This window comes from Drosophila simulans, chromosome 2L, assembly GCF_016746395.2.
Source record: "Drosophila simulans strain w501 chromosome 2L, Prin_Dsim_3.1, whole genome shotgun sequence".
NCBI lineage: Eukaryota > Metazoa > Arthropoda > Insecta > Diptera > Drosophilidae > Drosophila > Drosophila simulans.
Window position 1 is genome coordinate 4,309,178 of NC_052520.2, and position 13,601 is coordinate 4,322,778.

Consider the following 13,601-nt stretch of genomic DNA (forward strand, 5'->3'; position numbering starts at 1 on the left):
CCCGCCCAACTGCCAAACCTTATATGAATCTGTATCTGAATCTCAAACTGTATCCGTATCTGTAACGTTGTCATCTATCTGTCTACCCATTTCACTCTGATTGGCAACCGCCATGCACGTTCCACCGATCTACTATCGCTCCATAGCAATACTGAACATTACCGTGATTATGAAAGCGTTTTTATAGTTCCAGGTCCATCCTGTCATAATCAAAATCGTAAGCAAACTTTTCTCAAACTTAAACAAAGTTTTCTTCTTCAGTTCAGTTAACTTCCGTTAAGTGATTTTCTTAGTTTCTCGTTCTGTTAGTTTTGAATCCCTTATTTCTGTGTGAATTAGGGGCTTCTTTTAATTCATCTTAAAAGATGTTGAAGCAATGAGAAAGCTGCAGCTATAATGTACATTATTAGCCATATAACTGCAATATTTAGCATGCTCTTTAATTTCATTTATTTTGTTTAACTTTTTTTCACTTAATTTCTTTGGATTGAGTTTAACAGGTTCCTTATACTTTATGTACACCAATTAAATCCCTTTTTCCTTAACCACACAGGTACAAACAAACCCGAATATCAAGTCTAACCGCCATTCTCATTGCCATACTCCACTGGATCTGGCCACCTGATCGCTGCACCAACTGCCACTCCATCTACAGTTCGCCAAATCTCGAGGATGGCGATGAGGACGACGGGGGCGGAGGACGAAGGCGGTCCGTAAGCCGCATCCAGCGGAGCCTCGATGGACGCTTTGTGCTGGATGTGGAGGGCGTCTCCAAGCTGGGATACTCGCAACAGACCCTGGAGTCCGGCAACGTGGATGTGGTGGATGGTGGTCTCTTCGAGCGGCGGAACAGCAACGTATCCCAGAAATCCTCCAGCGATGATGGTGGATTTCTCTCGCGGCGGAATTTCATCACCGCTCGTGCTTCGTGGCGGCGTCCCTTGGTGGCCTCCTCAAGTCAGTTGAGTCTCCAGTCGGCGGCGGACTCGGCCAGGGGCTTTCTTCAGGGTCTGCTGAAGATCGGGGCCAAGCAGTCTGCAGTGCCTCCCAATCCGCAATCCTACTTCGACGAGGCAGTGTCGGGTGCCCGCTACCAGAATGTCCTGCGTCCCTACACCAGCAGCAATAATTTGTATGGCAATGCGGATAGAAGTAGACCACTGCACATAAATACGATTAGTGGCAGTCTGAGTCAGCAACAGCAGCTTTACACTCCCTCGAGGATCTCCAGGATATTCTCCAGCTCCCCGCAGCATCTGCAGCCCCATCATCAGCAGCTTTTGCTCTCCAGCGGTGGCAGTGGAGCCTATCCCACCCACTTCAGCGACCTGAGCACTGTGTATCCCCCCAACTCCGCGGAACGTTCATCGCACAATCTGAGCAGCAGATACAGGTATTACTCCCAGGAGCTGCCCTCCCTGAGAACCATTCAGGAGGAGACTCGCCGACAGCAGCAGCAAAAGCAGCATCCGCTGGAGGATCACTTTGTGCCACTCCAGCTGCCGTCGCCTCCGTCGTGGAGGAGCTACTACCAGTCGCAGGCCAGCTATCGCCCCCGTACGCGCTGGTATCCACGTCATCATTCCCGCCTCTTCAGTAATCGGCAGCAACAGCATGAGATGCTCTCTCCACTGCCGCAACTCAATCTAAACCTGCGCAACTCCATGAATCCCGGCGGCCTGGAGGCCTCTCCGGAATCCCGTTCCAGTTCGAGTGGTTTTGGTTCGAAGAACACCTCGAATCACCCGGGCAGTACCAGTGAATGGCGATTGCTGCCGCCGTACAGAGCACCTCCATCGCCACCGAAGCATTCGGGCTACTTTGGCGGTCAGCAGGCGCAGGGACAGACGCCACATGGTTCTTACTCGTATCCCAGGGCCACAACGCCACCGTACACGATGGCCCACTGGCTGGAGATGATCTCAAGACTGAACGCGGCCACGGACAGTAATCTTCCGAAGGCGCCGTGTCCCGTGGATGTGGGCAGTGTGGATGGGCACTACGAGTTCGATCCGGCCACGCCCACACCGAGTGCATCCAGCATGCTGCGCGAAGATCTCAACCTGCACATAGATACCCATCCCTATCACCATCACACGCTGGGTCCCCTCAGTGGGAGTCTGCTGCACAGCCACGCCCCCTACGGAGGGGGGGCCAGAAAGCAACGATCTCTGCCGGCCCACCTGCCACGCTATGACAACGTAGAGGTCCGCCTGCAAGCCATGAGGGAGGAGTTCTATGCCTACCGCAAGCGCCAAGCCATGCAGCAAATGGAGAGCGTTTGCTGAGCCACTGAAGCATTTAATTGAGCCGCACCCACAGCCACGCCCACAGAGAGCCAGATCCATCCGAGGCAATCAGACGCGATATGATATTGGATCAGGCCCCCCAATTCACAGATGAACTTTAAAAGTTTGGCCCCCTGCTAACTCACACCCAGAAAAATGCAAAACAAAAACAAAATGAAAGGAGAAAACAAAACACTTAGAAGCCAGAAACAATTAGTAGATTTAAACGAGACGAAAGCTGTGTACATATATTTTGGGGCTGGAGGAGAGCGCCCAGAGTTTAAGTATAATATTTAACAACTATAGCAATTATAGCAACATATTATTACAAAATCGATAAACGTAAAATTGACATTTAACGCAAGTAAATGGAGCAAACATTGTTTGACGACATATGCAAAGAACAAATTACAATTACAATTAACTATTATTTACGAGTGTATTAGATATTGATACTTAACGTAACACAGATCGAGATATGTTAAACATTGAGCATTAAACATTAAACATTAATTAACAATCCACAAGCGTAAGCCTAAATTATGTTACATTACAACTAAACTAAATTAATACGGAATATGCTAGCTGTTAAGCATTTAGTTGTTAACAACTAGAGCAGAGATGATCGAAGAGGCGACGACTCAAAATAAATGCGCTAAAAGTAATTAAAACAACATATAGAGAAATTGTTTCATAATTAAATTATTTAACGACAAAACAAAAACCTACAAAGCAAATAAAAGCGAAAGCGAGATGAAAACAAATACAGTTTAACGAAAATTAAATGAAATATAACTGCTGCATATATGTTTACTGTTGACCTACACACGATAATTAACTCGAACAAATATTTATTAACCCAAAAGTAAAAACAAAAAAACACAAACGAAAAAACGAATGAAGATGATAGGAACCCCGAAAACAAAGCGTTGATAGGCTATTCTTTCCGGTTTGACTCACAGCCCAATACTACGTCGATAAGTACGATAGGTAAAGATGAGGATCCCCAATCCAAACCGAGATCCCCAATGAGAAGTAGTTTCCTGGGTTCCCGAGAGCGATGATATTTGGTCTTAGGTTATAGGTCAGTTGTGTAAGAGACAGCTCCCCGGATGCAGCTTAGTTTAACTTTAACGAGGCGAGGCGTTTCTGTTTTTTAAGTACTTGTTAACGATAAACGATAATTGATTAACGATTACCGATAACGATAAACATGTCTAAAGATCAAATTGTACGGAATGATGGTTTGACACAACTTGACGCCAAAACACTGCCAGAGCGAGAGGTGCGAGAAGACCGCGAGTGTGTATAACTTGTGTAAATTACAGAGCATATACAGATATAATATGATACAGATAACGATAACGATAATAACGATTACGATAACACTATTCAGGGGACGGTTGGAGAGCGAAACAAATCAAGAAATCAACTACGAATCAACCGACTAATGATCTCAAGCATTTCTTTTTGCCTTCGACTGCAAAGTCCCACTTTAATTTCTTTATATCCAATTTCCACCCCAAATATATGAGCCCGTCTGTCTGCCTGTCCGTCTGTCAATCCTTCAAGCGCCACCATTAAGTCCTAACCAGATCATGTGGGATTATCCCAGGGAGTAGGTCTTAAAGCTCGGTGCTTGTTGCATTTCAAAGCCACAGAGAAAATCGTACTTAAATTGAGATAAACTAGGATAACAGTTCTGAAATGGGAGGAAAACTCGAGTTGTGTTGCATGTATTTTGTAAATGTTGAGGGTATTCAAGTAAATAAGTTGTTTTTTGTAATGCCTAGGACACCCACACTCTGACACGCCCACACTGAGAACACTCACACACCGAGAACACTGACACACATACACGCGAACACATTAAACGTTTAACTAGAACGAAATAAATTAATTAATTAACTGAGCATTAACGGCAAGCGAACGAAGTGAGAAAAGCGCAAACGAATAATTGCGAAATGACAGCATAAATTGAATTTTAATTGAGCGATGTTAGGCGCAGGACTTTAAGGCAAATAGATACATATATGATTATTTATACGAGTGCATGTATAATGTATATGCGGTACGTATATATGGATATAGATACTGGATTACACGGCATGTACATTAAGTAAGAGGAATACATTAAAACTAAGTTAAGTAAATCTAACGCTTTAGTCTGCCACTTTGATTTTTGGACAAGGTGCGCCAGTTAACTTTTCGACTCAACTCGACTCGACTCAAATGATATGAAATGAAATGAACAAACATAGGAACTATCAAAAGAAAACAAAAACAGAATTATAAGAATGGGAATCTATATTCTTTTGCACCTCCTTCCACTTCGACGACCATTTCGCAAACATTTCCCGAGAACACATCAACTTATCAACTTTCGCCTCACCTTTCCCTGCCCGCCAACACACACCTTTGACCTTTCACCTTTCACTTTCCACTTTCTAGACCTCTTCCCACTGCAATTCCAATTCAGCATATATAAATCGTACAAGGATAAATCAGTTTAGAACGAAATATATTGTAATTAATACAGACACACAATTATAAAGAGAAATTAGCAAAATGAACAAAATTTTTAAACAAATAAAACTTACAAAACAAAGCAAAAAAAAAAAAAACAAACAAACAAAAAACCAAACAAAAACAAATAAAAATACAAAACTTGAAATTGATCAAATAAAACCGTAAACCTGTGTTTTCATTGCCCATTCCATCTCTATCCATCTAAAATATCCCGGAAGCTGCGCTTAATTGATGCCCCTTTGCCTGCACACAAATATCACTCATACGCCAGCGTGGCCAACCTGAAGACGTCGCTGGCATTGGGGCAATTAAAGTAATGAAATTCACAAAAATTCCGTACAATTCGGATCCACACTGCATATATCCGACTAGGAGGAGCGATTGACCCGGTTTTTCAGTGTCCCCATAAATTCCCATAAATAGGAATCAATGGCGAAAATTGCCCACTCTTCGACTTCTGCCGCTGGGATAGTTCACTCTTGAGGCCAAATGCTATTCGCAACACTTTGGCGATCGGCTAATTACTTAAGTGGATAAACGTCTGCGAAAGCGAATTGTGGGGGAGACGCTTTCCAGACAAAGGAGACCTCATCAAAGCAGCTGGCGTGGGCGTGTGTCAAATGTCAAATGCAGTCAAACGTTTGACGGGCCAGAGAAGAGAGAAGATCGCTGCTCAGCTGCATAGAAATGGTGATCGGCTTGGCAGGTCGGTTTTTCAGTGCTCTACACAGAGAGAAAATGTTGATAATGATGATGATCAGAACAGCGCAATATTTTCTATCACTGATATCAGATGGAAAGAATAAGCGAAGAAGGATCAAGTTTGTCTAGTACTCACTATTTCCAGATTATAACATTTTTTTGGCTTTCCATTAAGCGTACCACAACATTCTTTCCGTGCAGCATACATCACCACAAAAGCTCTGCTCATCTATCACTCGTTCTGCAGTCTGATCTCGATTCGGGCTCGTTCTCGGCATTCAGTAGCGCTTCTCCAGCCGCTCGGTTCAGTTCGCGACCCTCGAAAGACCGCCACAACATAGATGCCGCATCATATACATACTATGCCACACAATACCTGAACGGAACTGCGCACAAAGATATAGTAAACAACGGATCGGGTTTCGTGCGCCTCTTAGATACATTCCGAATTCCGCGAACGAGCTGCTCCTCGTCGAGGGCCCCAATTGACCTGATTTCGGGTTGGATTTTAATTTGATTTTGTGCATACTGGCCTACGCGGCAACATTATGCAAGACACCGCGCGTGTGTGACCGAGTGCAACAAGTGCAGCCAGTGTGAATCGCAAGAATACATCAAATCCAACATCGAAATGCCAGCGAAACGCAGCAGAACATTCCGGCAATCCGGATCCGCGCTACTGGCTCTGCTGGCGATCATTCTCTTAATGAACATATCCTGCACGAGCGCTGCCCGCGACCACAGGCGGCAGACCAACCTGGAGGCCAAGGTGGGCTCCCACGTGGTCTTCAACTGCTACATCGACTTCCCCTTCGATGCACCCATTCCCTACTTGGTGCACTGGACCAAGGACGTAAGTTTGGTCGAAGGAACATTAAAGAAATCAAGTGATTATTTGGTGGATAACAAATAAAGGGCATGAAATCCCCATACATATTATAATTTAATATTACTTACCCCGCAAAAAGATGCGAAAAATGTAAATATAGACCAGTGTTTGTATTTTTTTTTTATCTGTGCTGCCCACTCAGTTATTTATGGCTCACGCCGACGCGCACGCAGTTCTTAAATGAAATTGTCGAAATTATTAATTTATCAGACACGTAGGTGGCTCGGACCCCGGACTCCGAACCCCGAGCCCCGATCCCCGGACACCGGACACCGGACTCCGGCTGACTGACTGACTGACCAGGGCCCGTCCGGAATGCTTGGTTAGCCTTAATTGCGTCTGCTGGACGTTGCTGGTGGAGCGCAGCATGGAACGCGGCTCCCACATTCATTAAAAGGGCCAGACTTTACGACCGCACTGCGAGAATCCCACTGGCCAAATAAAATATAAAAAAGTTTGACAATTTAAATAAGGGTTTAAAATAGAAAAACGAAATCTTAATTTTCTTTCATCCTTTATATAGTTTTTTATACGAATTCTTAATAACTCCCGTGGACTCAAAAATTTTGTTTTATATTTTTTTTGTGGAATTAATGCATCGAAGTGTCGAATAAATTAAATAATACTTTAAGTATGCTATTTACGAGGGCAAAATAATTATTTGAAATATTTCAGTGGCTTTGATTGGTAATTTATAAATGTTTGTTTATGCTCGAGCTGCCGCCACACATTACATGGTTTTCCATCGCTGCAATGCAATGTTTTTGACAAGTGCATCGCAGCGCAGAAAATGCAATCGTCGTGCCAGTGGGGTGGCTCCCCATCCACCAAGCCCGTGGAGCACGGGATGGCCAAGGTGGCCGTGTAGCGGTGGCTAGTGGTGGGTCCCGCCCTTGGCTACTAATTAAAGCGCAACCACATGCAGTCGATCGGGTTGCATCCTGGCCGAGTCCCAGCCCCGTGTCCGCCAGCATTCCTGCTGCATTTAAATTTAATTTGAGGCGGGAACTGATTTCAGTATCGTCAAACACTTTAAATTACCAACAGAGCATCAGCGGGGCGAAAAACAAATCGCGAAGAGTGTCAATGTGAAGTGTGACATCAAAGACAGCGGGGCAAGTGGACCAGTTGAAATCAATTTCAATTGCATTCAATCGAATTGAATGGCTGGCATTTTGTTGACAACTGTGAGTAATGCAATTTAATTCAATTGCAAATTCATCGCATTCGCAATCCAACCCGCCCCCCGCAGACAATCAGTGCGAATTTCAGACTGAAATATGTTCCGCGCGCGCGTTAGTATTTAAATCGAGTGAATCGCCATTCATCGCACACGCCCGTCATCAGTGGCCATCAAATGTCCACATCTGACCCCCTTAACCCACGATGCCCATGCTCATCGGTAATCGAGGGTTCGAGGGGCCGAGGGGCCGCTTATGCCTTTCCCTACTTAGCTGGCTTACTTAATTTGCTCTTTTTCACATATTGTTCCGCTTTCCTCGGTGGTCACTCCCCTTTTTCCATTTCCCATTGTGCTCCTCCGCTTTTCTGCTTTTTGTGTCCACTCGGTCAGCGGGTCATGATGTCATTTTGATAGATACACTTTAATTGCGTTGGCAAATGGACTTCGGCATGGGTTTTCGCTCCACCACGGAATGGCGTGTAATTAAACAAATATTCGTACGCGGGATTAGAGTCCGCGGCAATATGCATAATCTGTCTGATTTATGGCAAGTCTGTACTATATTATACACTATTTATAAGACCCGTCTGCAAACGTATTCCATGTTCTATATTGTCGAGCTTTCGACTTTCACGGCCACCGCGAGGCTGGGCTGCATATTTTCGCGCCACAGCGACGGCAAAATCACCGGATAAATCAAGTTACGTTTGTAATTGGTTAGATAATGCTGATAAATGTGTGTGCGGCGGCGGCAGACGACACTTGACACACAGTTGGGTGTACTGCACATAATCATAGTCACACACACACATAAAGACAGGGAGGACGGGCGGATCTTGAGTGGATCATAATCTAGTTCTAGTCAAGGCGGCTCGTCTCCTACGAGTGCGACGGTGATGGCGATGCCATGTGGGTGACATTGATGCCGCACGGTGCATCTGGCCCGATCTCAATTAAAGCACAAACCTAATGTCAATAGATCAACTGACACCCACTGCATCCGATGCTGCTGGAGCCGCTCCAGCACAATTAAACGCAGCCCATATCCCATTGCACAGCTGCCTTTCTGCGGTCGTTGGCTATCAATAACCGGGAAAACTGAATCCCTAGCATGCGGTTTATGGGGTGTGACAGTCCTAGTCCGGCAAAGGCATATAGATGCTATATCCCATATAGCACCATAGTATCTATAGATATCCATGTGAGCCACATGGACGAAAGTCAAGTGCGCCAACAAAGCGAGCATAAAAATGTGTGTGGCAGAGCAATTAGAAGAGCAACCAGCGACCGCAGCAGATTCAATTGCATTTAAATAATTTAAGCTTAACGCGGTTTTTTCCAACTCTTTGCCATATGATGCAACGCAAACACATTCTGTTTACTCGCATGCCATTATTATAATTTTGAAACGCTTTTTTCCCGTGTCGCCTATGCGCGAGCATAATTGCCCGGCCGTATATTTAATAAATATTGACAAATATATTCAGCATTAATTAAAATAAAAATAATTTAATATGCCAGCAGGCAAAAAACGGCAAAGAAGCTAAAGCTTAAACAAAAAACAGCTTTCGAATTGAATTATTATCCATTCACAAGCCCATAATCTATTGGCCAGCTTAGATCTTTTTATGCACTTTTTTTCCTGTGGAAATTTTGAGTGTGACATCCACAAGATACTTCGTGCTGCTGGATGCTTAACCGAGCTATTTCGTTTTAAATCAAAAACTTTGGATAGTTGACTCGTTTTTCAGGGCATCAAACTGATTTATGGCCTGCAGTTTTTCACCCTAATAGACAGTTAGCAAAACCAGAATGCAGTGGTGTTTAAACAATAAATTAATTCATTATTTCGAGATCGACCTGTTTATTTTGATAGCTGTCTAGTATACTCAAATATCGACTATATCCACATCTATCGCACCTGGTGAACTAGAATCTGTTTGGTCGTGAATAGTGCGGCACACCGAATTAAATTCGAATAATCCCATTTCAGGGGCGAGCTAGCATTGAGCACTTCAAGTGCACCGCGCCACGTGAGCCCATTTAAATTTGTCAACAAAGTAGCGGCATGGGTTCCACACCCCTTCCGCAATCCCCACCCCCTCCCTGCCAGCCAACCTCCCATGGTTATTGTTATATTCTTGTGGGGATTTTGGGGGCCCACCGCTGTGCTACGTCACCATCATGGTTACGGGAAAATGGGTAGCTGGGGCTGGCGGGCAAATGGGTGGCTCTGTTGTGAGGGCTCAGCGGGAGTTTGCGAAAATGATAATGGCGCATGGGGCGCAATCGGGGGGCACAAACAATCACACACACGTCGGACACAAACTGTTACAGTGTGAGTGCGAGTGTGTGTGTGTGCGTGGGCGCACTCTCCATATAGATTCCGCATTGCTCATGATTTATAACTACAATTGCAGCCGAGATGGCGCAGCAAAATCACAGTCACCAGCAGGGACATTTGTATCTAGGTGTATCGCACTTAAGAGTTGCAGTTATCATTGCAATTTTATATATATAAAATTATACATTACTTTGTCCGCAGAACAAGAAAATCTTCACCTGGTACGAGCAGGAGACCTCCACCAGTGAGCTATTTAATGGCCGACTGCACCTGGTCGAGAACCATCCGGAGTTTGGCCGCGCCTCCGTGAATCTGACCGCCATCCGGGAATCGGACCAGGGCTGGTACCACTGCCAAGTTAGCTTCCCCAATCGCTCGCCATCGGTCCGCAACAATGGCACGGCCTACCACCTGGCGGTCCAGGGTGGTTCCCTCATCCGCATTCCGCCGGTGAATCAAACGATACGGGAGGGGCAGACCGCCTTCTTTCACTGCACGATGAAGCATCCGGAGAACTCGAATGCCTCCTGGTACAAGGACGGCGTGCTGCTGCAGGAGGCCCCGGATCTGTGGCGCAGATCCCACATGGGTCCAGATGGCAGCCTCAGCATCGATCCCACCATGATGAGCGACCTGGGCGAGTACGAGTGCAAGGTGCGCAACAGCGAGGGCGAACTGCAGACGGCCAAGGCCTTTCTCAACATACAATGTTTGTATTTCGAAATAATTCAGTGAGACATTTATAATGATAATACCCTCCGCTGCATTTCAGATAAGGCCAAGGTGATTTACGCCCCGCCGGAGGTTTTCCTGCCGTACGGCCAGCCCGCCGTGCTCGACTGCCACTTCCGGGCGAATCCTCCGCTGAAGAATTTGCGCTGGGAGAAGGACGGCCTGCTCTTCGACTCGTACAACGTGCCCGGGGTCTTCTACAAGATGAACGGCAGCCTGTTCTTCGCCAAGGTGGACGAGAACCACGCCGGCAGCTACACTTGCACGCCCTACAACGACCTCGGCACGGACGGACCATCGCCGGTCATCAGCGTGATTGTGCTCCGACCGCCCATCTTCAGCGTCACGCCCAAGGCCATATACATCCAGAAGCTGGGCGAGGCCGCCGAGCTGCCCTGCGAAGCCATCGACCGCGACGGAAACAATCGGCCCTCCATTGTCTGGGCCAGGGTGAGTCCATATTGTCCATATGCTCCGTACTGTCATTTTGCACTGCCTAAAATGGCGAAAGGCGGCTGAAAAATGGTAATGCCAAAAGGGGAGAGCGTGCAGTCTCACTTGATTGCATTTTTAATTATGCATACGGACAGTGCTACCTGTCCATGCACAGCAAGAAAAAAGATGTTACATTCCATTTGATAAAAGATAACTCAATGTACTCGTTTCACTTCCTACTTAAGTTTATAGATGCTACTATTTGCAGCTCATACACTATCGTATTAACAACCTATGAGGTCTCCCACTTAATTAACTTCATATGACTTTCTTTGTTTTCTCGGGTGTAACTCCGATTTTGCCTCCGGTGCACTGACACTCACTCCCCGCACCCAACCAATTTGCAGAAAGACGGGCAGCCGCTGCCGGCGGACAGGTTCAGTCTCAGCGGCGGCAATCTGACTATCACGGGATTGGTGGAGGGGGACCGTGGAATATACGAGTGCTCGGCGACCAACGAGGCGGCCACCATTACGGCGGAGGCCGAGCTCATGATTGAGAACATCGCGCCGCGGGCGCCGTACAATCTCACGGCCAACAGCACGGAGACCTGCATCACCATACGCTGGCAGCCAGGTGAGAAAATGGGTGTAATTGGGTGTGGAAATGGACGCAGGCCAGATGCTCCGCACTGCTTTCGATATGGAATACGGAGTGTGAGGGAATTTCGTTGATGGGCTCGAACGTGTGTGCCACCTGCAATCTGATGACTTGAGTCCCAAGTCCAATTAACTCTTTAAGTAGATGATTTCTAAGTTTAGCTTATGCACCCTGCCTTAGGATACCTTCGCCCCAACTTGGAGTACACTGTGTGGTATCGACTCTTGGAAGCTCCCGAATGGCGAACGCTTCGCGTGATGGATAAGAAGGTGATGGCGACGGTGCAGCACCTCCAGCCAGGAAAGGAGTACGAATTCATGGTGCTCAGCCAGGACAAGTACGGAGATGGGATGTTCAGCAAGCAGTTCCGCTTTAAAACGCAACGTAAGATTAAGTTCCATCCAACTGAGTTAGATATGTATTTAAATACTTATTACACACATCCCTTGCAGCCTCGCCCATTAGAGCGGATGACTTTGATGCCCAGCAGCTGCAACACGATCTGGGTCAGGTCACTGCGCCTGCCGGGGGACTGGGAGCTCCCTGGAATCTCACTGCCATTAGCAACCAGCAGGGCTGGCTCCTCCACTGGGAGCATCCCGTCCAGGGATTGGAAGGCCTGCGCCTCTACGCCGTTCGTTGGTGGAAGGAGCCGGAGCACTTCCTCATCGGCCACGCAGAGACCTTTGACAACTACTACCAGCTGCGCCACCTCAAGGAGGACACCCTGTTCAAGGTGCAGGTCCTGGCGGTTGGTACCGAAACCCAGCAATCGGTGCCCAGCCACGAGCTCCTCATCGACGTGCCCTCGCAGCGTAAAGTGCGAGCCCTGATCATCGGCAGTTCCGTGGGCGTCATCTTTCTGCTCTGCGCCCTGTGCGCTTTTTTATACGTGAAGCGGAGCTGCCTAAGGCACCTGTTCGCCAAGGATAGCTCCGCCAGCGAGGATGAGGACACCGCCGAGAGCGGCGACTGCGACAGCGACGAACAGGATCATCGGGATCGGGACAGCATCAAGATACGCCAGTCCACCTGAGGATTGCTCCAGATCCGCTGGCGATTTGACAGCAACCATGTTGGCCAGTGAAACTAAGAGGCGATAGATGAGAAAATGGGAGGTTGTTCACCGTGCACCAGTCCGTGGGAATCTGACTTTTAATATACGTCTAGCTGCTATCTGTACAATAAACTCTACTAATTGTAACGCTAAACTAACCGAATTTGAGAACCAAATAAAACAAACAGAATCATAGTTAAATGATAATTCGCATACTAAGATCTGAATCATATTATAACTCCGACCAATTTCAAATAAACCGCCTTATGGGCACTACTTTTCGGACAAAGCTTTTTCGAAATCGTTGTATGCTTATCTCTTTCGACAAGTTGTTCGAATTGAAAGCTTTTTCTCCAATGGAGCTTTCGCGCTTGTGAGCTTTTCCGTTACGGATGGCTAAATTTGAATATTAGTCACCGAGGAATTTCTGAAACTGAGTTTTCTAACAGCACCAAAAAAAAAAAACAGTTTGTCTGGCACGTTTTCCAACCACTGACGTTGCAATCTTTTATAGCCAGTTAGTTATACATTACGTTTCCGAGCACTTGGTTATGCACTGACAATTGTTTTGGAAACCCATCGTTGCAATTCTAGATTTAAAGTGCGGCGAAACACCTGAAAGTACTTTGAATGCACTGCAATTTGCACCCAACTTGGCTTAATGGCCAAACGTACCTGCCAGATTCGCATTACATTGCGGAAAAGTGCATCTGCACCCGTCTGGAAGCAAATGCCATTCCATTAACTGATAAGACTCGATGACACTCCAGACTAATAGGGCA

At 46.5% G+C, this 13,601-nt stretch overlaps 2 protein-coding genes across 17 annotated transcripts in view; both read left to right on the plus strand.

Moving 5' to 3' along the window:
* The window catches only part of LOC6730945 (protein turtle), a 38,330-nt gene extending 35,366 nt beyond the window's left edge, over positions 1-2,964 (plus strand). For 7 of the 16 annotated variants that reach the window (XM_016179529.3, XM_039291034.2, XM_039291035.2 and 4 more), the window contains one exon: positions 554-2,964. In XM_016179529.3, the coding sequence (XP_016023405.2) occupies positions 554-2,288 (1,735 nt within the window). In that variant the 3' untranslated portion in view covers positions 2,289-2,964. Of the gene's footprint in view, positions 1-146; positions 221-553 lie in introns of those variants that run through there. The other 9 variants (XM_039291039.2, XM_039291038.2, XM_039291040.2 and 6 more) reach the window with 4 other exon arrangements.
* A 2,847-nt stretch (positions 2,965-5,811) lies between these two features.
* On the plus strand, positions 5,812-13,014 carry LOC6730947 (protein borderless). The gene is made up of 6 exons (XM_016179531.3): positions 5,812-6,372; positions 10,137-10,644; positions 10,708-11,117; positions 11,510-11,738; positions 11,943-12,146; positions 12,215-13,014. The coding sequence occupies exons 1-6, from the start codon at positions 6,151-6,153 to the stop codon at positions 12,796-12,798; spliced, it is 2,157 nt and encodes a 718-aa protein (XP_016023407.2). The 5' UTR covers positions 5,812-6,150; the 3' UTR covers positions 12,799-13,014.
* The last annotated feature ends 587 nt before the right edge of the window (positions 13,015-13,601 follow it).

What these genes read in the sequence shown, in the direction of transcription:
- LOC6730947 (XM_016179531.3), top strand. Translation starts at nt 6,151, where the DNA reads ATGCCAGCGAAACGCAGCAGAACATTCCGGCAATCCGGATCCGCGCTA. An exon ending in TGGTGCACTGGACCAAGGAC is followed by an intron (nt 6,373 to 10,136) that starts GTAAGTTTGGTC and finishes CTTTGTCCGCAG; the next exon opens with AACAAGAAAATCTTCACCTG. An exon ending in GTTCCGCTTTAAAACGCAAC is followed by an intron (nt 12,147 to 12,214) that starts GTAAGATTAAGT and finishes CATCCCTTGCAG; the next exon opens with CCTCGCCCATTAGAGCGGAT.